Below are 21,151 nucleotides of genomic sequence, written 5' to 3' on the forward strand. Positions count from 1 at the left end.
GAAAACAAAACCAAACATGACAAATCCACAAATTTGATGAAATTCGGATTCTATCGCTTACGTGTCGATGTTGTTGAATGCAAAACATTCAAACCAAAACAAAAAAAACAAACTGCAAATTCGAATACAAATGTGTACGCAAAACATATTGTCACTGTGCGCGCAATGTTGATGGATGGCGTGTTTTTTGTAAGTAATACTGTCTTTCATTTTTTTCGTTACCTATTTTGCCATTTATTTTTGAGCTTCTTCCGTACGGATGCACCGTTTTGCACGAACGTTTTATCGCTTCCTTGTTTGCCGCAAGCACCTGTTTTGAGGATGGCTTATATATCGAGCACCCGGTGGACCTAGGAGTCCAGCTCGCACACGAACCTTTACGTTCACAATGCACCGATTCCTTATCTTGGCAATGTTTTTTTTTTTCATTCATTTTAAGCTTAATCATGATTATCATCGCTAGTTGCAGCTGAATGTTTAGCTTTGTGTAAGAAGCAAGAAGAAAAGCCAAGGCAAAGGAAAAACAAACTTTTTTTAAGCAAAGCAAAAGTTTCAAGTTTGAATTAATTCATATAAAACGTTCAATTGTAAAATAGTGGTATGGGTTTGTTAGTGTTAGTCATACCGTGTTTAACACTTTGACCGCCGGCCTGACGTCACAGTTTTTGAGTGAGCACGTAGCGCATGGCAAGAGAGCGATGAGAGCGACTGTTTCTCGTGCCATTGTTATCACTCTTTTGTTTCATGGCGATAAGCGGCGTAGCACATGTCATTCTCGTTCTCTCTTTCCTACCTTATTCGTTCTCGAGAGAATCACTGAGCGTCAGATGCAAAGCTGAACGGTGAGCAAAACCGTCATGCGAATTTATATGACACGGCGCTTAAAGTGTTAAAAGGGAAATTAAATGTTGATGTTTCCAAAAGTTTACCAAAAATATATTTAAAAAATCAATTCATGTCTAATAGTTGAACCGTTTCTTCAGAGTTAAACTAGTATTATATCAATATGTAATTTTAAATCATATTTTATAAGCTTCAAGCTCTTAAAGTACTGAGTCAGTCTGATAATGGTCTACATATTATTTAGAGGACATTTTAGTTTAATGGAGACGCCTAGTTCTTTGAAGACGCCTTGATAAATGGAGACGCCCGGTCGTTTGGTGACCTAAAATCAATAATACATGCACATCCGCACTATTTTGCGCACTTTTCTCCTCTCGTTGATTATCTTGCTTGCTAAATCCATATTTTTAAAGTACCTGTTAGTTTTAAATTCCAAAACAAACGAATGTTAAAAGTCACCATCACAACCCAGGTAAATGACGTTCCTTGTCCTTCGATATTAAAACCCGACCGCACTATTGTTGTTTGCCAGCACGTTCGAAGCGCATCTCGTAGTAAATGTGCATTTAATGTAGCTTGTAATTTAACTTAGTAAATTTGGTTAGTTTACATTTTTATGCCATTGGCTACAGCGTGATGCTGGTAACGTTTATTAATTTATTCTGCTTACGTGTCTCATCAGCACCGCATCCGCTTAGCAACACCGCACGAGTAAATAGTTTAAGGTGCCATGATTGGCTGTGGTTTGCTTTTTGTTGGTTTCCAGTTGTACGCTGCTTTGTGTTGTTTTTCGTTCATTTTGTACAGTTGTACGTTTTTGTTGGTTTTTGAAAATTTGTATTATTTAATTATTCATTTATTCAACATTTGTAAATACAGCAGTCACAAAAACTAAACACAAATGTTAGTAGCCGCTTCGAACCACCATAAACGGTCCCGTTGCATGGTACACAACCGTGCCAGCCTTTGCATTTCATTTAGCCGTCCTAGCTCAATGCTTGAGCAATTTTAGGAAATCCGTTTTTTGCCTTCTTTAGATACGTTCCTTTTTGAGTTTGCATTTTTTTTACATATCATCGCTTCTCTTCATTCTCCCCGCCTGCCGTTGCAACAAATTGCTTTGCTTATCAGAAAAATCAACAAAAATCCACGCTTGCCGTTTTTCTGACACACAATTCTGAGCTTATCCAAAATCCCACATTCCACCAACTCGGCGTGTCTTGCTTTTTTTTCATCTCTGGTTGCCCATATACACACATACACGCACACAGAAAATGCATTTAAACCCCACGCAAACATGGTACAACAATTTTCTGCTTGCCTTCTGCCTTTCAACGGGGGTTTTCTAAAACATGTTGGTTCTGCACTGCTTCACTGCCGCTTCCACCGTACGGTAAAAACCACAAAACATACAAAACTACAACCTCTAGAATGGCACCAAGGGGAGTTCCCCTCCACCCGATTGTATGTTTTGCATTGATACTCATTTGCAATGTACGACCGGTACGTCCTTTCTACGTCCGAGTGACAAGCAGAAGTTGTGCCTTGTATGCAACCAACCTTACCACATTGAAAACATATACACACACACACTCATACATGCACAAACACAGCCGCATTCTCCTCGTTCATTCCCATCACAACACCAACGGCACAAACGCTCCAAAACTCCAAACTCAGTTTGGGGACGAACATTTTAAAACAAAACCACTGCAACCTTCACGTTTTACGTTTCGCATACAACCACTGTCCCCGGGCGCTCTATTGCCACGTAACGGAGTTTTGCTATTCTTAGGCAAAGCGTATATGTCTAGCGAACAAGCAAACTGCAAGTACAATTTCCACCAACCCTATGCCCATCTCGTTGACAACCAGCCACGGCCACAGCAAGCAAATGCAAATGCTCCCGTGTTCTGTCCCGAACCAACCCCCTTTGTGTCCTTCGTACACCCTGTGCCAAAAGCAACCAATAACTGCGAAAAATACGCTCAAGCTATCGTTTCACTTTTCAGATCATTGTGCTCCTGTTTTTTTTTGTCTCCTAGATTATGTACGTCTGTCCCATGTACCTTGCAAAGTTCATGCGTGAAATCATTTGTCCAAATTTCTGTTTTTTTTTGTATGATGGTGATTGTACTTTCTGTTATTTTTTGACAGTTTTATTGTTCCTTTTATAAATTGGTTTCATTCATTTATTTTGGCTTTGAATAAGGTGTTTTGATTTTGGTTTTGTTTTTGTTCAAAATCTTTATTTTCACATTTATTTTGTTTTGTTTTGTTTATTTGTTTACTTTCATACGTTTTGTCAAAATTCTGTTTTATTTACTGTTGTTAGTTTTTATGTATATGTTTCCATTTTTTTTTAAACTTCAAACTACTTTTTCAGTCATCCTTTTGAAGAAGCGAAACATGTGACACCTTCGATTAGTTTCTAATCCGTTTTCTTGTACTCCTATTCCTCTCATCGATGGTGACTCGGCTCCGGGCACGCACAGATGACCACGTAACAGGCATCATTGAGGCCGCGGAAAGAAAAGCTCCCGAAGAGCTGACGGAAGAAGACAAAATGGCACTGCTCGGTCGGCCGAAGGCTGGTGATATTGTTAGGGCACAACTTAGGATAAAAGAAAGTAAAGAATTTAAGGTAAGTTCACGTATTGTTTTGTTCTATTTCGCGTTTATTATCTATTTTTATCCATTGAATCTTTTGGATGTTAATACTATGACAGTATCGAATAGGCCATCGTTAACGCAGCTAACTATAATGGGAATCATAATGCAAGAGCAATTTTGCTTGTATCTTCAGTTGCATTGAACAGTGACATCATTTGACTGTCAGTTCATTTCACGCTACACGCCTCTTTCAATTTGCTTGAAGTGTGCGAAATTAACTAATACTACAGTCGTCTTTGGGTGATCAATTTTGAATCGCTCAGCATCTTAATCAGTACATTTCAAATGTACGCTATCTTTGCGTCTGAGCAAGTCTTTGCGCTCTTGACAATTGTAGGTTAATGTTAAACAGTTTCACGAGCGGTAATAACTTCACCATGAAATGAAGCAATCGCGGCTGCAATGACAGTGCTAAAAGATCCATTAATACAAACGGATAAAACTACAATCACTGGCAGATTGCTTGACACTCCGGGTGTCGTCGGGGTTGGCAGCCCTCGGTGCAGCATCCTGCACTGTCGATCACTATTTGCCAACCATCCTACGAATTTGCCCAATAAACTCTAGCGCAGTTACATTCAACGCAGCACACTGGCAGCAGTTCGAGCAGGGCGAAGCACAAACAAACAAACCATCAAATTCTCATCAGAGCCCTCCACTACGATAGGTCCTTCTTTATCGTCAACATCTTGCCGCACACAGCCCCAAGTGGCAGACACTTTCCAGCGACTGTCAGCTTCGCGAACGGTCGATTGCCGTCATCCAGTAGTTGGAAAATGAATAGCGAAACTCGTGGCAGGGTACGGAGGCACCATCACCATGTCAGCAGCAGCATCATCATCCGGAACGCTGCCGGCAAGCCCGCGGCGGACCGTTCAACCGAAGTGACTTTGCAGGCGTCGAAAAAGTCAATAAAATATTTGAAATCTTTTCCATCTACAGCGCAAAACCCTTGCCGAAGGGTCGATGTACTGTTGGGGTTGATAATTTACTTGCCCCGGGGGTGAGGATGCAGTTGGGCTGAGGACGCTGCTAAGGGGGTAGTGCTAGGAATATAGACGCCTCGCACTGTCTGCAGCCGCGAACTGTCGTTAGTGGGATGTTGCCAACCACCGCACACCCTCAACCGTTAACGGGAACGGGTCGCACAATGCTCAAGATGACCTAATTTAAACGATGTTTTCCAATCGTGCCACTTAGGAGTGGCATGGAGAAGTGAACCACGTTCCACTTCACCTACCTCACAGCCTGTTGAAAGGGAAAATCCAACTTACCAGCTTTGGTGCCGTATTTGTCGTGTCTGCTTTTGATCGTGCTTCAACAAAAAAAAAAAACTCACCCTGATTTTACACCACGCAAGAGCAGGACGTTAGTTCATTTGCCATCGTTTCGCTGAACAATGTTGATACCAGAAAAGCTCTTTAAAAACGCAGCCTCTGAAGCCTCTGCTCGAAATCAATAATGGCAATAATGAAGTCCAGGGACGGCTTTTCATCCGGTTGGCAGGCAGATTTTTGTATTTACTCTCTCTTTCTCTGCTACGCCATGGTTCATTTGGCAATTTCAATGCGGACAGCTCCGCTCGAATTACAAAGGTTCTTTGCGATTGAGGTAAATAAAATGTGCTTTTTGCCTCACTTGCACAGCAAAATTCGATTCCAACCAAATGCCAACGAGCAAGCTACAACTACAAATGAAATCGGAAACAAGACGAACGGTGAGCCAGCAAAACGGGCTAGTCATCCCATCGGGCTTGGATTTGGGCGAATGGAGAAACCACAACCAGCCTGAACTGACCGTTGCAATGGATAAGTAATTTTACTGTCTGTGGTTATTCCGCTTCGTTCGGCGCTTCGTCGTAGCCGATGTCAGAGAATGTTCCCGTCAGCAGGAATTTTACTGCGGTTTTCCCGACCAAAGCCCATCCCTTCTCCCGAGCACAAGTCTGTTCCGGAATGTGCGGAAGCATTACTGTGGGCATGGCAATCGAACGACGACAACGACAACGAAGAAAAAGATGATGATGATGATGATGAAGAGGACAGCTTTTGATCTGCACCGCTCTGGGTGGTTCCTTGTATGGCGCTTTTCCGCTTCATTAGATGGAACGTTGTCTTTTCCAGAAGGAAGGAGACGAACGCTTGAACCATGCAAGGAATGGAATCCGGGCGAATGCTTCCCACGGTCGTAAACTTTTGATGCTGAAGGGAAAGCGCAGCTCTTTACGGGTCTTACCTTTCAGAGCGGTCTTTAAAATGATGGCACTGCAAATTGGATTAGAGGTATGGAAATGATATTTTTACAAGCGACAGTACGGCAGGTAGCTTGCCGCTCGTTGCCGTGGTAGTGGTTTATTGAGAAACGGGACGTCCTGATACGACGCAAATGGTGTTCAAATTAAAGTTTAAATAATATTCAAGGGGAAGCGCACAACAAACGGGAAACACCTGTCCCCGAATGGATCCATCATTCATTCGGATAAGTAGATAATCCTCTTAATTAGTATGGAAATTCAAATGTCGTTTATAAATTAGTCAAAAGTTTTGCCTCCGTTTGCCATCAAGGCTGCCTTCGAGCTTTTGAGGGCAGCGTTGAGCGTTGAGCCACACACTGAAAGCTTTGCATTCATAAAATCTTCTGTAATTGGATTAATTCGTTCACAGGAAGATTTTTGTGTGACAGGAAGCCTTACAGATTCGTTTGACCGTTTTTTAGTAAGCCTAGTCTATGTAAGAGTCTAGTATCTTGCAAGTCATTTCCATTCATGCAGTCATTTCCATTAATTCTTTTAAGAGAGCTCTCTAACTAGCTTCGCATTGAACCTCCCTGTTTAAAAACAAAAGAAGAATGAACAAAAATCACCACCACAGCGTGTTGACTTCCTGCAAAAGGACTGCACTCTCCACTCTCAAACCATCGGTCTTCCTGTCCATGAGGCAAAACCAATGAAATCAACATACCCGAGCATCCATTTAAGTCGACCTCCAACCGATCCCGTGCCGTAGCAATCGGTCATCGTCACGCGGTGTCAAAGTGAATCTGAAACGGTTCACTATTTACGCGACCATGCTTTCCCGCCTCGGGTGCGTGCAAGTGTCGATGCGAACGGTCCCTCGAAAAGGCAACGGATACCGCAAATTAACATTCAACTCCTAGGCCGTCCATTTTCTCGCAACAAACCAGATTCAAGCACTGCACGAGGAAGGTTTTGCTGGAGGAGAGTTTTTGGGTGCGGAGCGAGGTAGGGAAATAAAACATTTCATTGCTCATTAAAACTTTCCCGTTTTCCCGGTGCCGGTGGTTGGCATTCTACCAGGTAGTGTGGCATGGTGCGGCTACGGTAAGAGGGAATGCGAGCTCTCGGATTATATTTGCACCGCGTGGTTGAGGTCCCAAGGTCAACGGTTACAGGTTGAAGCTACCCATTTTCCACCACCACAAGTGCTCGCTTGAAAGTTTAATTCAATGAAAAGCCATCCGGTTGACCGGAGAGGGAGTAGCGCAATCGGAATTATGCTTTGTAAAAGACGATGATACGTTTATTACACTTCCGAGACATGGAATTAGCATGCAATGTGTGCTTGATAGGGGAAAAAAGCTTTGCTGAACAAAAAGGAACACGAAAGGCAAAGTGAACTTCATTGTAATATTAATATTGCTGTAAAGCACCTTCATCTGTCGGTGACGGCTTCTTTAACGGGTTTTCCACTACCTTGTGACTAATGTACTTTTCTTCGTTTTTCAGGTAAGCGTCATCATTACTCACCTTCACACACTAATCTGCACGAATGTAAGCTATGATCCTTGTTATTGTCAGCGAAGCTTTGGGTGAGTCTGCAACGTATAGTGTCGCATTACATTTTTTTGAAAACATTACTCTTTTAGCTATATAAACGCTCGTACCAAAATGTTAAATTTCATCAAATTGTGCGCACAAAAACCAAAAATTCTCAATCTTTAATCTTACGGGTCACTGGTCCAATCAATCTGGTACCATTGCTGGACAGCGGAAGGAGATACTGTCCCTAGGACAGAACCGGACAGAGGGAAACAGAATAAACCTCAACCTAACCTCAACCGAAAGGTTAGCTTTATGGTCATTTTCACTCCCGCTTGTGCCATCCATCTCCGGCAACCCTCTCTCGAGGGATTCCCTGTGCCGTAGCTTCGATTTTATATGCTCATCCATCGGCTTCAATTTTGACCTTGTTCACAAGTGGGCCAGAAGAATGGAAAGATTGATATTGTTAAGTTGAGTATTTGTCTCTTTGTTTGCCTCGGTTACGATCTTCGGGTCGGAGCAACCTTCAAGTCCCTGCATCAGATAATCCGGCCAAGCTTGATGGTTGCTGCCGAAAAAAACCAAAAAAATCTCCATACCTCGGACGGCCAACTTCGACGGGTATTGCAGTATAAATCCCCATATTACCTTTTTTCTCTCTTCTTTCGGTAGACGAATTTTTCTTCCACCTCGGTGCCCATACCAAAAGCAAAGCGCTCAACAACAACAAAAAACACGCGCACCCTTGCCTTCACTTCTAGACCTTCGCCTTTCGGCAACCACTCGATAACAAAGTTATATTTATGGCAACGAATTCAATAAACCCTGATGGCTCGGCTGATGGCGTTTGTCGCTCATTTCTGTGTTTATGTTTCGCTCCCACTTTCTTTCGGCACAATCTCGTAAGCCATTGGGCGTCCATTTACTGTGCCTCTCTTGCGAACCGTGTCGTTGGCTTATCTTGTACCCTCGTTGGGATTCATATCTGTATGGATCGAGTCGTTTTGTCGTTTCTTTTAAAATGTGTTTCGAAAAATTTCGACGCTATGCGTTTGCGATGTTTGCATTGTGACACAAGTTAAGCCTTTTGCAAATATTTGTCCAAAATGTGTGACATGTTCCCGCTTTCTGTTGATTGCGTGTGGGGAAAGAATATCTGCTTTCGAAGCATTAAACACAGCAAAAAAGACAGACAAAATAGCATTCCTCGTAAATAGTAGTTTTCAAATCTGCTCTAACGAAAACGAACTTTATGATACTTCCGTTTTCCCTTTCCCCAATTTTGCATCATTTAGCGTGATTCATTTCGCGTGGAAATATGGGCACATATTCCATCATACGATACCTGTAATGACATTAAAGCTTTATTGGCAATCTAATGGCGTACCGGTACGCCCCATGTACCGGTCCTATGTCGATAAAAAGGATAAGCAAAATCAAACAACGGCACACGAGTGAACCGCTTGGCTACCTTGCTAGAAGTACACGAACGGCAGTAGCACCACAACCACGAAGACGTTTATTTTGTCAATGAAGCTTTTGAAAGGCTTACGCAAGGGCGTCACACTGTTGAGCTACCATACCTGTCACACACACACACACACAGTAAAACGCTGGCATGAAAATGGGAAACCGTTACTACGCGAAGGGACATGCTTCCGGGTGCAATCTCCGTAAAACGACAATGTCACAGGGTTGGCTGTTGTGATAAATGCGAGAGCTTTATGATTTGTGCTTAACGGCGTAGACGACATATTTGTGTCGAGGTTTTTTTTGTTGCTCTCTCTCTCTCTCTTTCATTTTGCGTTTCCTTTCTCATGTTTGATTTGCCGAGTAAGGTTTTTATGGCGCCACAGGGAACGGATAGATGGATGGGTGCATCGAGCATTGAATGGTTGACGAATTTTCCATCCATTGAACGGATGTGGCAGACGGGCAGAAGGTGTACATGATTTATGAATTTTCACACTAGCCTAAGACGTGGATCAGTGTTTCTTTTCGTTGGTGTGTAAGAAGGAAAACAAGATGTAAAATATATGGTCACTGATATTAAACAAAGTCTTATGGGCTCGTGCCTTGTACCGTGCCTTACATGAAATTTAATGTGGTCGTACAGCACTGTACTCGGAACTTTGTTCACTTTGTGTACTTCTTTAAGCCGCAAAGCAAATGGCATCGGTCTCACGTGCTGTGCCTCATTTACATAACAAACAACACACGGTTTCCCCCCGCGTACGCTCGCCGGTTTATTTGCGTATCTTTCGCCACGCAAACAACAACCGTAATTGATCAATTGTGCGTAATTAAATGGACCATTTAGCGTCACCGGCGGCAGAATGGTTTCGTTTCATTTACGTTGTGCCCCGTTCGAACTGATACCTGTTAAACTTCCATCCTGGCACTGCCATTTGGCCGTCAAACGTCCAGCTTTTTCGGTCGGTAAGCACTGCCAAAACCCGCACTCCACTGCGGGTACTGCGCGATGCTACGCGTACGCGTACAGCCAGCAAACACATCAACTTTTTACGATAGGAATGGGGATGTTGAAGGAGAGCAGATGTAGCGGCACGGTGTTTTTTGCCAGCAAGCAAATCATATGCCAAATTGTTGTACTATTGTTTTACGACACAATCGCCGAGCAACGGTTCGTCGCCTGTTGGCTCGGAATCGATGAACGAGGGCAAACGGTCCGAGGTGCGTGTGCGCCCAAATGTATGCTTTCCGCACGACGTACCGGTAACGGTGCCGAATTGGGCGGCTACTCACAAAGCGCGGGTGAATAAACCATAGACCCAGCACGGTAAATGGCACCGTAAGCGAACTTTATCATGTACTTTCGGTAGTGTAGCATTAAAAGAAAAAAGAGGCAAAACAAATGTAAACGGTAGCTGCTAGGTGGGCTGGATGGGGAAAGTGAGGCAACAGAAGGCAACCGGAAACTACCGTGTATAGGAATAAAATTTAATTCAATTTCGGTATGCCGTTTCAACGTGGTGCTATTCTACCGTTGCTAATAGAAACTGAAACGGCCACATGCACACACACACATACATATATATACAGCGCCCTAGAGGCATAGAAATCGTTAACAATAGGGAGCAAGAAATATTACTTTCATTCTAATGCCGATTGCAAATTTTCCCCCACCGAACAGTCGACCTAAGGTGTATGTGTGTCTGAAGGGCGCTACAATGAATGGAAAGTCATTTCCCGTCAGAAAAATAGAATACTGACAAAGAACATCCCTCCACCAGTACGCTGCCTCGCTCCGTGCCATTGATTTTGGCAAATTTATCGCGCTCTGGTCTATTGGAAAGCCCGAGCGCACACCTGTTCTAGGTGGCTTTCGCGGTTCGACCTTTCTTGCCGCTTTTCCACCATTTGTCAAACGTTGAGCTCCCACGCTAGCGAATGACATACGTCATGTCCTTTATTCAGATAGCTTTCTCCTCCGCAACAATAGGCTTCTCACCTTCCGGTGAGACACACACACAATGGCCGCACAGTAAGCAAGCAGGGCTGTGACGATAGGACGAGCTGTGGGAAATTAATTGTAATTTATTGCCCGTTCAAACAATCGCCAAACAACGCCGAACTTGCGAGCACAGGTGATGCTCATCACTTATAGCTGGTACGCGGTGGATTTCGGAGCAAAGGTCACTTCCTAGTGGGCTGCTGGCGCGGCCATTAACATATTGCTTGGGATTGTTGATTTACGAGCATGCCAGACAAACGCTAAACGCTGACAATGGAGACGCTGACAGGACGAGACATTAGTAACCTCCCGATGCTTAAGGGAAGACGGGTAAGCGAGCTTCTCTACTCTTTGCCACCGTTTCGATATGCAATAGATGAAATATGATGTATGACGATGCTTTCGGCAAATGTAAACAATAGAAGCTTACTATAAATACAAAACAAAATCACAATTGCTCAAGCACATGCAAACGTAGCGTATTGGTAATAGATTAGGTTGTTTATTGCGATCATACGTTCATATGCATCGTGCATTGCACCTTATTTGTTAAATTGTCTTCGCTTCGTAGCATTGCACTTTTATGTCGATTAGTAACTCCTGTTTATTTCGATATAGTTTTATCAGTTTTCTTATTTTTTACTTCGGTTGCAAACAGTCTAATATTGACGGGATCATTGCAGCAGTAAGTAACCTAAAAGAGTAAGCAAAATATGGCAACAATTGGTTTGGCAAAGCCAAACCCCGACCCCAGATAGACATGTCATTCCTATCAGATATCAAACATTGACCGGCGCGATAAGTCAGCACAGCTTGGCACAGCTTCACAGTTTCGTTGCGTTAAGCCAAATGCCTCCTTCCGCCTCCAGTATGGAGGCCGTTTTCGACATCCGGAGCGGCATCTGCATACGCTCGCTGACGGTGAACCGCAGCTTGCTCACCATCTGCACGATGCCAAACTTTACCTCCAGCAGCCCAAAGCGCATGCCGATGCAATTCCGCGGCCCATCGCCGAACGGCAGGAACGCGTGAGTGTGCCTTGCGTGCGTCGCGGCCAGTGCAAACCGATCCGGATCGAAACGTTCCGGGTCGGGATAGATGCTGGCATCGTGATGTATCGCGTAGATCGGTATCATCAGCATCGTGTCGGGCTCGAGCGATACGTTCGCTCCCTCCACCTTGTACGGTTGAGTGGTGACGCGTATCAGCTGCGGAACTGGCGGATACATACGAAGTGTCTCTGCAAAAATAAATTGCACACACGGTGGTTAAATGAGAACGATACTCCAGTCGAGTTGGCTCTGAGTGTTATTCAGCCACTACCGGGGTTGGCCACTACATACCATTGATGACCTGATCGAGGTACGTCATCTCCTTCAGGGCGTCGTACGTTATCTTGCCGTCGTGGAGTTGAAGCTTTTCCAGCATCTCCGCCCGCACTCGCTCCTGAATGTCGGGATTGTTGGCCAACTCGAACAGTGCGAACGAGAGCGTTGTCGAGGACGTTTCGAACCCGGCGAAGAAGAACACAAACGCCTGCGCTGCCACCTCGTCGAGCGTCAGCTTTTGCAGTCCCTCCGTTGTTTCATCCTCGACCGTACCTTTGTTCTTGAGCTGTATCAGCAGATTGAGAAAATCGGGCCGTTCGATCGAATTCCGTTCCCGATCCGCCACCGTCTCGGTGACAAGCGGCATAAAGAATGACGTCACCTCGCCCGGTAGCACGGGTAGGCGCAATCGTTTCGCCAGCTTCTTAAACGAGATGAGCGCAAACGCGAGCATATTTCGCCACGCTGGTGGTTTAAACACCTTGTCGCCAATCTCGAGCAGCTTGGAGCCTCCGTTTTTGAGCGAATTGCACTGCAACCCGAACGCGCACGAGCCTACCACGTCGCAGGTGAAGCACTGTGACAGCAGCTTCACATCCAACGGCTCATCCCGCTCGACGAACCGATTCACCGTGGCCAGAAACTCGTCACCGATCTCGCAAATCGTGCTGAACATCAGCTTGATCTTGCCGGACGTGAACGTGGGGCTGAGCTTGTTGCGCAGATAGCGCCACCGCTCACCATCCAGCGCAAACAGATGCCCGGACAGGGGATCGTCCCGCTCGTTCACGTACAGGCCACGGTCGTGGAAGCTGCTAAAGTCTTTCACCAGTATGCGCTTCACCATGTCCAGCTCGGTCACGATCAGTATGGGCTTGAGCATAAAGTACAGCCCGACGAGCGGGGCCGACTGTGCTTTACCTTTTGCGTACGCTTCGTTCAGCACATCGTTGAAGTGAATCTCGGACCCGACGCCCTTCATGTTGCCTAGCGGGAAGGACGCTTCCAGCTGGGGTAGGTTCCGATTTGCCCAATGACGGTAGTGCTGCTTCAAGTAGAGGTAAAGCAGGGTGAGCGCGGGGACCACCAGAAATAACACAACACTGACGTAACCCATGGCGCACAGATTGTTGCCTGGACGCGACGAAGTCTAGTAACACAATTCGATCTGCTCCCGACCACCGGCAGGAATCAACTGAACGCTCCGTAATTCTCTATTCAACGCAGAGCGACGGAGAAACCATTAATGGGCATCAGCTTCAACCACACCAACACACAACCACATCCAACGCGTTTATCTTTCAACGCTTCTGTACTGGTGCGAAGCTATCTAACACGCTGCTTGGGTCAAGCAGTTTCTTCCCCCACCGCTGATAAATTCAAAAAAATCATCCCCTAACAGCACACCAACCCACCCACAGCTGAGTACGAATACATGTGTGTACGACATATATAATGGAATGAAAAAAACGCGATTGCCACTGCGCAGATCGCTCGATATTTTTGGACACGCTTATCGCGGAACTAATTTTAATCTTTTGGTTCAATTTGAAACGAACGCTGCCACCGTGAGGTCTTTGCTTTTATTTGAATTTTCGGCGGCCACACCCAATTTCATGTTTGCACGATACAACAACAAAAATCGCATATAAGATCCATTTGCTGCAAGTCATTGTTAGCACATCAGCTTGAAGCGCGTCATGACCTCTTGAAAGATGAATTTGATTATTCCTTTTGCACACTATTGGTTCGTTTGCGTTCGTTTGCGATTTGCACACTTCCTAGAGAGCAGTTTTAATGCAATGCACGATACAAATGCATGCTTAAACATGTGCACAAGTTCAATAAAACGCTCACAACCGCGACGCATTTAACCAGATGCCCCCTTCCGCCTCCGGGAAGCCCGATCGCTTGGACATTCGCAGTGGCAGTGCGGTACGCTCGTTAACGGTCAGGCGCAGCTTGTTTAGAACCTGCACCAAACCAAACTTCACCTCCAGCAGCCCGAACCGCATGCCGATGCAATTCCGTGGCCCATCACCGAACGGCAGAAACGCGTGGCTGTGGCGCGCCTTCATCGCGTCCGCTGTAAACCGATCCGGATCGAAGCGGTACGGTTCGGGAAACAGGGCCGGATCGTGATGGTACGAATGGACCGGTATCAGCACCATCGTACCCTTCTCTAGCGTAACATTTAGCGACGGCAGATGGTACGACTCGTTCGTCACTCGGAACAGCTGAGGAACTGGTGTGTACAAGCGAAGCGTTTCTGTAATACATGAGAATGTTAGTGCAACACGCTTCTCAATTGGAGACGAGACGGTTGCTTACCATTGATGACCTGATCGAGGTACGTCATCTCCTTCAGTGCGTCGTACGTTATCCTGCCGTCGTGGAGTTGAAGCTTTTCCAGCACCTCCGCCCGCACTCGCTCCTGTATGTTGGGATTGTTGGCCAACTCGAACAGTGCGAACGAGAGCGTTGTCGAGGACGTTTCGAACCCGGCGAAGAAGAACACGAACGCCTGCGCTGCCACCTCGTCGAGCGTCAGCTTTTGCAGTTCTTCTGTTGCTTCGTCCTCCACCGTACCTTTGTTCTTGAGCTGTATCAGCAGGTTAAGAAAATCGGGTCGTTCGACCGCATTTCGCTCCCTATGTTCCACCGTGGACTGTACCAGCGGCCTGAAGAACGCCGACACATCACCGGGCAGGGCGGGCAGTCGGAGGGCTCGCGAAAGCCGCGGAAAGATCCCGATCGCCATAGAGTACACCATACGCATTGGGCTTGCCCGGAACACCTTGTCGCCGATCTCGAGCAGCTTGGAGCCTCCGTTTTTGAGCGAGTTACACTGCAGCCCAAAGGCGCACGAGCCTACCACGTCGCAGGTGAAGCACTGGCACAGTAACTTGATATCGATCGGGTCCCCGCAATCAATATACTTGTCGAAGCAGGCGAGCAACTCGTCTCCAATTTCACGTATCGTAAAAAACATTGATTTGATCTTGCCGGACGTGAACGTGGGGCTGAGCTTGTTGCGCAGGTAGCGCCACCGTTCGCCGCCGATCGAGAACAGATGCCCGGACAGGGGATCGTCCCGCTCGTTCACGTACATGCCGCGATCGTGGAACAGGTGAAAATCTTTCACCAGTATCTGCTTGGCAAGGTCGAGATCGGCCACGATCAGTATCGGGCTGATGAGAAAGTATACCCCGACTGCTGCCGATTTGCCCCGCACCCTTCCGTACGCTTCATCGAGCATGTCGTTAAAGCCTCGCGTCGTTCCCACACCCTTCATGTCGCCGAGCGGAAAGGATGGGTCGAGTTCGGCAATGCCTCTGTCTCTCCAGTAGCGGTAGCGGCGCCATACGTAATAATACAGTAGCGTTGCTACCACCACCACCAACAACAACCACACTGTCATTCTGCGCGAACGCCCAAAACGTGACGAAAATGGCGATCCGTACTAAGCGACCGTTCAAACAAGACTAGTCACGCGAACGTTAAAAGCGAGCGACAGCTAACTCGCGAGAATGTGACGAGTGCCCACCGTGAGCGAGGGAGAGCTTAGCCGAACACTGACCGACACTCAATCTAACGGCGTCGCCGGGAATGTGCGTTGTGGTTCTTTTTTACTATCAACAGCTACAACGTTTCGTGCGCAGAAGCATGCGCACAGAGTTGTAGCCTTTGTTTTATTAACCGTTTGCTGCTCACAATCTAACACTCTATCTAACACGGTTGTAGTCAACAAAAGTTAAACCTTTATTATAGTAACCATCATCCTGTTGCAATTTTGTAGTACTCTGGTAGGTATCTAAATTCGGAAAATATTGTTTCCATACCGCCCAGCCAGGTCTAGCCACTGGCTGTAGCGGCTTGCAATCGGGTTCACCTCCATGGTGAGATCATGCCCTATGTTAAGCGTCGCGTCGATCATCCCCGGACTGAGCGGTCTCCACAAGGTTCCCTGCAGAAGGGCGTCAGCAGTAGGGGTGGGATTTCTATTTGGGAAACGCATAAACCAGCATTAGTGACACAGCAACAAACAACCGGGAGAACAGCTTACCCATCTCTGGCAAAGTTGGTCCACAATCGCAACATACGTTGGCGCACCGTTGCAGCGTGGCTAGTGATCGGAAGCTCACCTCCGCCAAACTGTTTCGTTTCGAACAGATAGCAAAGGTCGTCGCCATGTATTGCTCCCGGCAACGGGATGCCAGCAAACTGTTTCACCAAGTTCAGGTCACCGTCGTACTTAAACTGGTACAGGTAGACGGACGACCGGCTGGCGTGCCGTTTGGCCATTTCAAGCTGCGGATACGCGAACTGAAGATCGGTAAGATACACGCTGAACTGTGCTAGCAGCGCCGGGCTTAACGGTTGACTCTGCCAGTAGTACTGCCGGAAGGCTTGGCTCACCGCGCTCGACGCGGCACTGCCCGCCGGAATGTTCCACACGAACGGTACGAGCAGGTGCGGATTGTTGTTGAACGTATCGAAGATGCCCGGATTGGTGACCATCTCAACAGCGCTAAACAGTAGCGCATCCATATCGGTAAAGCCCGCCATCAGCGGTACTGCCCGGTACGATCCACTCTCGATCAGTTCGATCGGCAGCCGATCGAGCGCAACTTGGCCCGGTGTATCGGCCGGTTCGACGACGGGACCGAAAGCCAACGGTACCATCAGTTCGTCCAGTGTGGTCTGGTCGGGGCTGATCAGGTCACGGTACGGAACCTGACGCAGCGCCGACACCAGCGTGGCCGTATCGGTTGTGTGAATGCCTAGTTCCGCTGCGATCTTTTCCGCCTGCTGGCGTGGGTTTGGCTGCAGCGACCAGGAGTTAATGGCCGATCCGCTGTGGGTGATGGCGCGCTCGAACAATCCCACTGCCAGCGGGGACAGCGTGAGGAAGTGTACCAACGCACCGCCAGCCGACTGGCCGAAGATGGTCACGCGGCCAGCATCGCCACCGAACGCACCGATGTTCCGCTGTACCCAGCGCAACGCCTCAACGCAATCCTTGATGGCCCAATTGCCCGATGCACTCCGATCGCCCGTACCGAGGAATCCCAGCACACCGAGCCGATAGTTGAGCGTTACAATGACCACATTTTCCGGCATAAAGTAGCGCGCCCCGTACAGTGCGTCATCGCCCGAGCCGCCAACGTAAGCACCGCCGTGTACGAACACCATCACGGGCCGAGTGCCCACCAGCGAGGGGCTGTACACGTTTAGATAAAGGCAATCCTCTGCCTCGGCTGGTAGTGCATCGGGCGTCGGGCAACTGCTTCCGTGCTGGCTAGCATCGCGCACACCCGTCCAGGCGGCCCGTGGGACCGGATCGGCGAAGCGCAAGGCACCGACCGGTGGCTCCGCGTACGGGATGCCTTTGAAGGAGTAGTACGTACAGAATAGGCCGCAATCTTCGGTCGTTCCCTGTACCTGTCCGCTGGAGGTGCCAATAATGGGACGATCCTACAGAGAGTTGAACAAATTGCATATTGCGTTTTTGTGAAACTGGGCCACACCCAGCATTAGAGCGTTCCACAACCTACCGCACTTTGGCCACGGGCACTAGCCAGGGCCAGCAGCAAAAGCCATGGGGCACGCTGGAACCACATGTTGCGCAACGTAAACTTCAGCGTAAACTGTCTTTGCACACGGGAGCGTATTGCAGAAGCTTTTATACGCTTGCGGTTGGTGGGTAATTGTTTTCGGAAGTTTTCCGATTAGATACTGAACGGTTTATTTTTACAACTCTAATCGAGATATATTTATTGACCAAACGGTCACTGTTATGGTTTGGGAACACAATCTCTCGTCGTATCCCTACAATCACATGCAGGCAATGACGAAAATCACTGGGGAAGTACCATCAATAGAGTAAGGTTCTTGGTGGCGTATCATATGATATTCATTCATTAATTTTACGAAGAAATGTTCTTTTCATTATGTTCTAAATTACTGAACGGTAACTCAAAATTATACTTTAAAAACGTATCTCATTGTCGTGTCTTGTTCACTTTTATTTTAAATTTAGCTTTAAACTTTCATATCTTTTGTAAAATAATCAGTACCGCCGATGTTGCTTACCTTTTGCACGTTATCTATTCCACTGCCAATAATCCACCCACTGATAAGTTTCCTCTCCCAAATTCCTTACCATACCCCATTGAATTTCGTCCCAGTTTACGATGCACGGCTTATCAGCAACTCAACCCGACCGGTAGGGTAGGGCATCGCTTGATTCGGCGATATCTTCAAAGTTGCCGGGCTTTCGGGAGTCAACCTCACAGTGCACCTGCCCAATATGTTGCTCAACGCTACACGCACCATCAGCAGCGCCAAGCTGGATCCAATCGGAAGTGGCTGGACACCGAGCGGTCGGTAAAGCACGGACTGTTCGCTAGAGCTGAAAATAGATCGCTTCGGGTTGAATCGCTCCGGGTCGGGATAATGCTCAGCATCATGCTGGAGAGCGTAGATCGGTACAACCACTCTCGTATTTTTCGGCACGACCAACTCCCCGCTCGGTAGCCTATTATTGGCAACGGTAACAAACGATATCTCACCCACTGGTGGATATTTCCGCAGCGTTTCTGAAATCAAGCGTCACAAACGGTGAAGGTTACGTTCACAGGGTTCCCAAACGATCTCACTTACCACTGATCACGTTCTCCAGTGTATCGACCGCAAACGGATTCGATCGTTGCAATGTCTCATGCAGACCTTTCTGTATGTCTCCGTTATGGCCCATCTCAAACAGACAAGCAATTATTGTGCCCGACGCTACAAAGAACACATTTTGGACTAACTCGAGCATGAGCGCTCTTGTATCACCGAACGCTATACGTTCGTTTGCTTTCGCACGTTGTTCCGTACGTTTTAAATGCTGCAAGAAGTTCACATCTGCGGTCCGTTCGGTCAGAAACGAACTAACGAGCTCGTCCAGAAGAGCGGGATGTTTCTGAAAGTGGTCCAACAGCTTCCGCAGCGTTGCGGTAAATGTTGTGCTAGGAAAAGCGGTCGAAAATACGTCCCAAACAATGCCACCCGGTTGGCTGGCCAGTTTCTCCGTGATGGGAAAGGTGTGACTTTCTTCAGTGCAACGCTTCCCAAAAACACATCTTGCTATCATTCGTACTGCGTACAGCTCGGCGATCACTTTTACATCAACAGGCTGTTTCGACGTGCACAACATCTCCACTACTTTTTCGCTTTCTTCCGTAGCCACGTTAACCAGTGAGTTGTAGTGCTCATCCTCGAACGAACTCCACCGTTTTCGGAAGATTGAACTCCCAGCGATGCTACTCTTCTTGTTTTTCCCAAACTCTTCGTTGAGCAAAAACTCAATCAGATGCGGATCGGTCGGTATCACACACGGCGTCAGGTACATCAGCGCCCCACCGATGGGCCATTTTTTGCTCTTAAACTCACGATACAGCCGTTGCGTTGTGTATATACGATGCTCGGTACGCCCGGCGGCTCCATAGTCTCCGTACAGTACGCAGGTTCGTCCGGTGCTGGGAAAGCGACGGTCCACCCAAAGTGATCGCCGTTTGTCCAGAATCAGGCACAACCCAAAGGCGCCCGTTAGCAGTACCGTCGTACCGAGGGCGATCCAAAACTCCACGATCGGCATGTTGCCGGTGTAGGACTATACCGAGACACACTTTACAACTGACGGACTAGATAGACATCAATCTGATAATGTGGCACTGAAACCGGTACGGTATTAGTTTGGTTCGAGAAAGTTACGAAGCGCTGAGGGAAGATTTCGAAAGAACCCTTTTTTGTTATCATCGTTCCAGAAGGAAGCCGATAAGAAGCGTGTTGCATAATTTTGGAGGGGGAGGCACGAGTCAACCCAACCTAAGTCGAGCCCTTTGGTGGGTCGATTAGCATCACTTTGGTTAGCTTGGAGTTATGTGATAAGATTATGACACAGGCACCGATATCTAGCAGACCTAACTCTATCTATATCTAATCAAACATTAACTCCTAAATTTTCTTTTGATCACGCTCTTTTTTGTAAACTGGAAGGTAACCTACTAATGGTATCGATTATTAGTGGTTGAAACATTCATTCTCCTCCAAGAAAAGTGGTTTTTCATACCGTGGTGACGCTTAAGGTGAGGGTCTTCGCTAATACCATCGCTACGGTGACACGCTACAGCTGTCGGTCTTCCATCGTTTGTCGTTCAAGCTTTACATGTTATGCAGTGAACTTTTCTCATTGCAACTGAATTGAATTACAATGCGGAATTGAGTTTGTCGTCAATTGATCGCCACCCACTTGTGCAATTCTCTTAGCTGCGGCTCGTGGTATGAGTGCAAGATTATGAATCCAATCTTTTCATGGACCATTCCTAGATCTACTTCTTACATTAACATCTCGATCTTCTATAGTTTCGCTGTTGCTAAAGTAATGATCTGAGTAGTAATAATATTGAGCCCTATATGATCACATGAAATTCTATCTTAATTCCTCGGTTGTCAATCGTAACTGTTCGACGTACATAAATTTCCACAGTATTGATCCTGTTCGACCTATGCAATATTATGCCTATTCCTATTGAGTTTCCGAATGTCCGCATGTGGATTCCCAGTGGGTCTTCAGTTTTCGTTGAATCAATCGCTGCAATACCTCGCACAGAACGCCTAGTTAGCTGAAGGGAAGGCTTCCTCGCCTTCGAGAATAAATCAAATTTCAGCCTTTTATTATCCAGGGAAAATACCTTTTTTACAATACTGCCGGAATATTCTCGATCAAACTGCAGGGAAATCCTCTATAGTTGCAGCCATTGGAACGTTCTGGATCGTTTCTGTCGGCTCTTATTGTGTGACCGGACTCGGCGAAGGTTCTGGAACCACTGTCACGGGCAAGTCTATAGGAGTCCATTACCCTTACCATGGGTAGAGCTCTGTTCATAGAACGTATTGGTTAACGTTTCAAAATGTGGGTAGAATGTGAACTTGGCACCACATTATTTAGGATCATAGCTCAGAAACCTTCATGTATACCGTTGTAGCACATTGTATGTTTAA

At 46.8% G+C, this 21,151-nt stretch overlaps 5 protein-coding genes across 11 annotated transcripts in view; 1 reads left to right on the forward strand and 4 right to left on the reverse strand.

The window, feature by feature from the left end:
* Nucleotides 1–21,151, forward strand: part of LOC1273108 (sodium/calcium exchanger 3) — a 117,724-nt gene that overhangs the window by 72,035 nt on the left and 24,538 nt on the right. For 6 of the 7 annotated variants that reach the window (XM_312055.6, XM_061645309.1, XM_061645308.1 and 3 more), the window contains exon 4: nucleotides 3,339–3,487. In XM_312055.6, the coding sequence (XP_312055.6) occupies nucleotides 3,339–3,487 (149 nt within the window). The remainder of the gene's footprint in view (nucleotides 1–3,338; nucleotides 3,488–21,151) is intronic. The other variant, XM_061645312.1, reaches the window with a different exon arrangement.
* Nucleotides 11,248–14,347, reverse strand: LOC1273107 (cytochrome P450 6a22). The gene is made up of 2 exons (XM_312054.5): nucleotides 12,116–14,347; nucleotides 11,248–12,012 (listed from the first exon to the last, which is right to left on the reverse strand). The coding sequence occupies exons 1-2, from the start codon at nucleotides 13,215–13,217 to the stop codon at nucleotides 11,597–11,599; spliced, it is 1,518 nt and encodes a 505-aa protein (XP_312054.2). The 5' UTR covers nucleotides 13,218–14,347; the 3' UTR covers nucleotides 11,248–11,596.
* Nucleotides 13,670–15,672, reverse strand: LOC11175835 (probable cytochrome P450 6a14). The gene is made up of 2 exons (XM_003436223.2): nucleotides 14,432–15,672; nucleotides 13,670–14,369 (listed from the first exon to the last, which is right to left on the reverse strand). The coding sequence occupies exons 1-2, from the start codon at nucleotides 15,519–15,521 to the stop codon at nucleotides 13,954–13,956; spliced, it is 1,506 nt and encodes a 501-aa protein (XP_003436271.1). The 5' UTR covers nucleotides 15,522–15,672; the 3' UTR covers nucleotides 13,670–13,953.
* Nucleotides 15,839–17,800, reverse strand: LOC1273105 (neuroligin-4, X-linked). The gene is made up of 3 exons (XM_312052.5): nucleotides 17,659–17,800; nucleotides 16,167–17,578; nucleotides 15,839–16,101 (listed from the first exon to the last, which is right to left on the reverse strand). The coding sequence occupies exons 1-3, from the start codon at nucleotides 17,722–17,724 to the stop codon at nucleotides 15,915–15,917; spliced, it is 1,665 nt and encodes a 554-aa protein (XP_312052.3). The 5' UTR covers nucleotides 17,725–17,800; the 3' UTR covers nucleotides 15,839–15,914.
* Nucleotides 18,106–19,835, reverse strand: LOC4577431 (probable cytochrome P450 6a13). Its single transcript, XM_001237416.2, has 2 exons — nucleotides 18,767–19,835; nucleotides 18,106–18,702 (listed from the first exon to the last, which is right to left on the reverse strand). The coding sequence occupies exons 1-2, from the start codon at nucleotides 19,743–19,745 to the stop codon at nucleotides 18,293–18,295; spliced, it is 1,389 nt and encodes a 462-aa protein (XP_001237417.1). The 5' UTR covers nucleotides 19,746–19,835; the 3' UTR covers nucleotides 18,106–18,292.

Source organism: Anopheles gambiae, chromosome 2 (genome assembly GCF_943734735.2).
Source record: "Anopheles gambiae chromosome 2, idAnoGambNW_F1_1, whole genome shotgun sequence".
Taxonomy (NCBI): domain Eukaryota; kingdom Metazoa; phylum Arthropoda; class Insecta; order Diptera; family Culicidae; genus Anopheles; species Anopheles gambiae.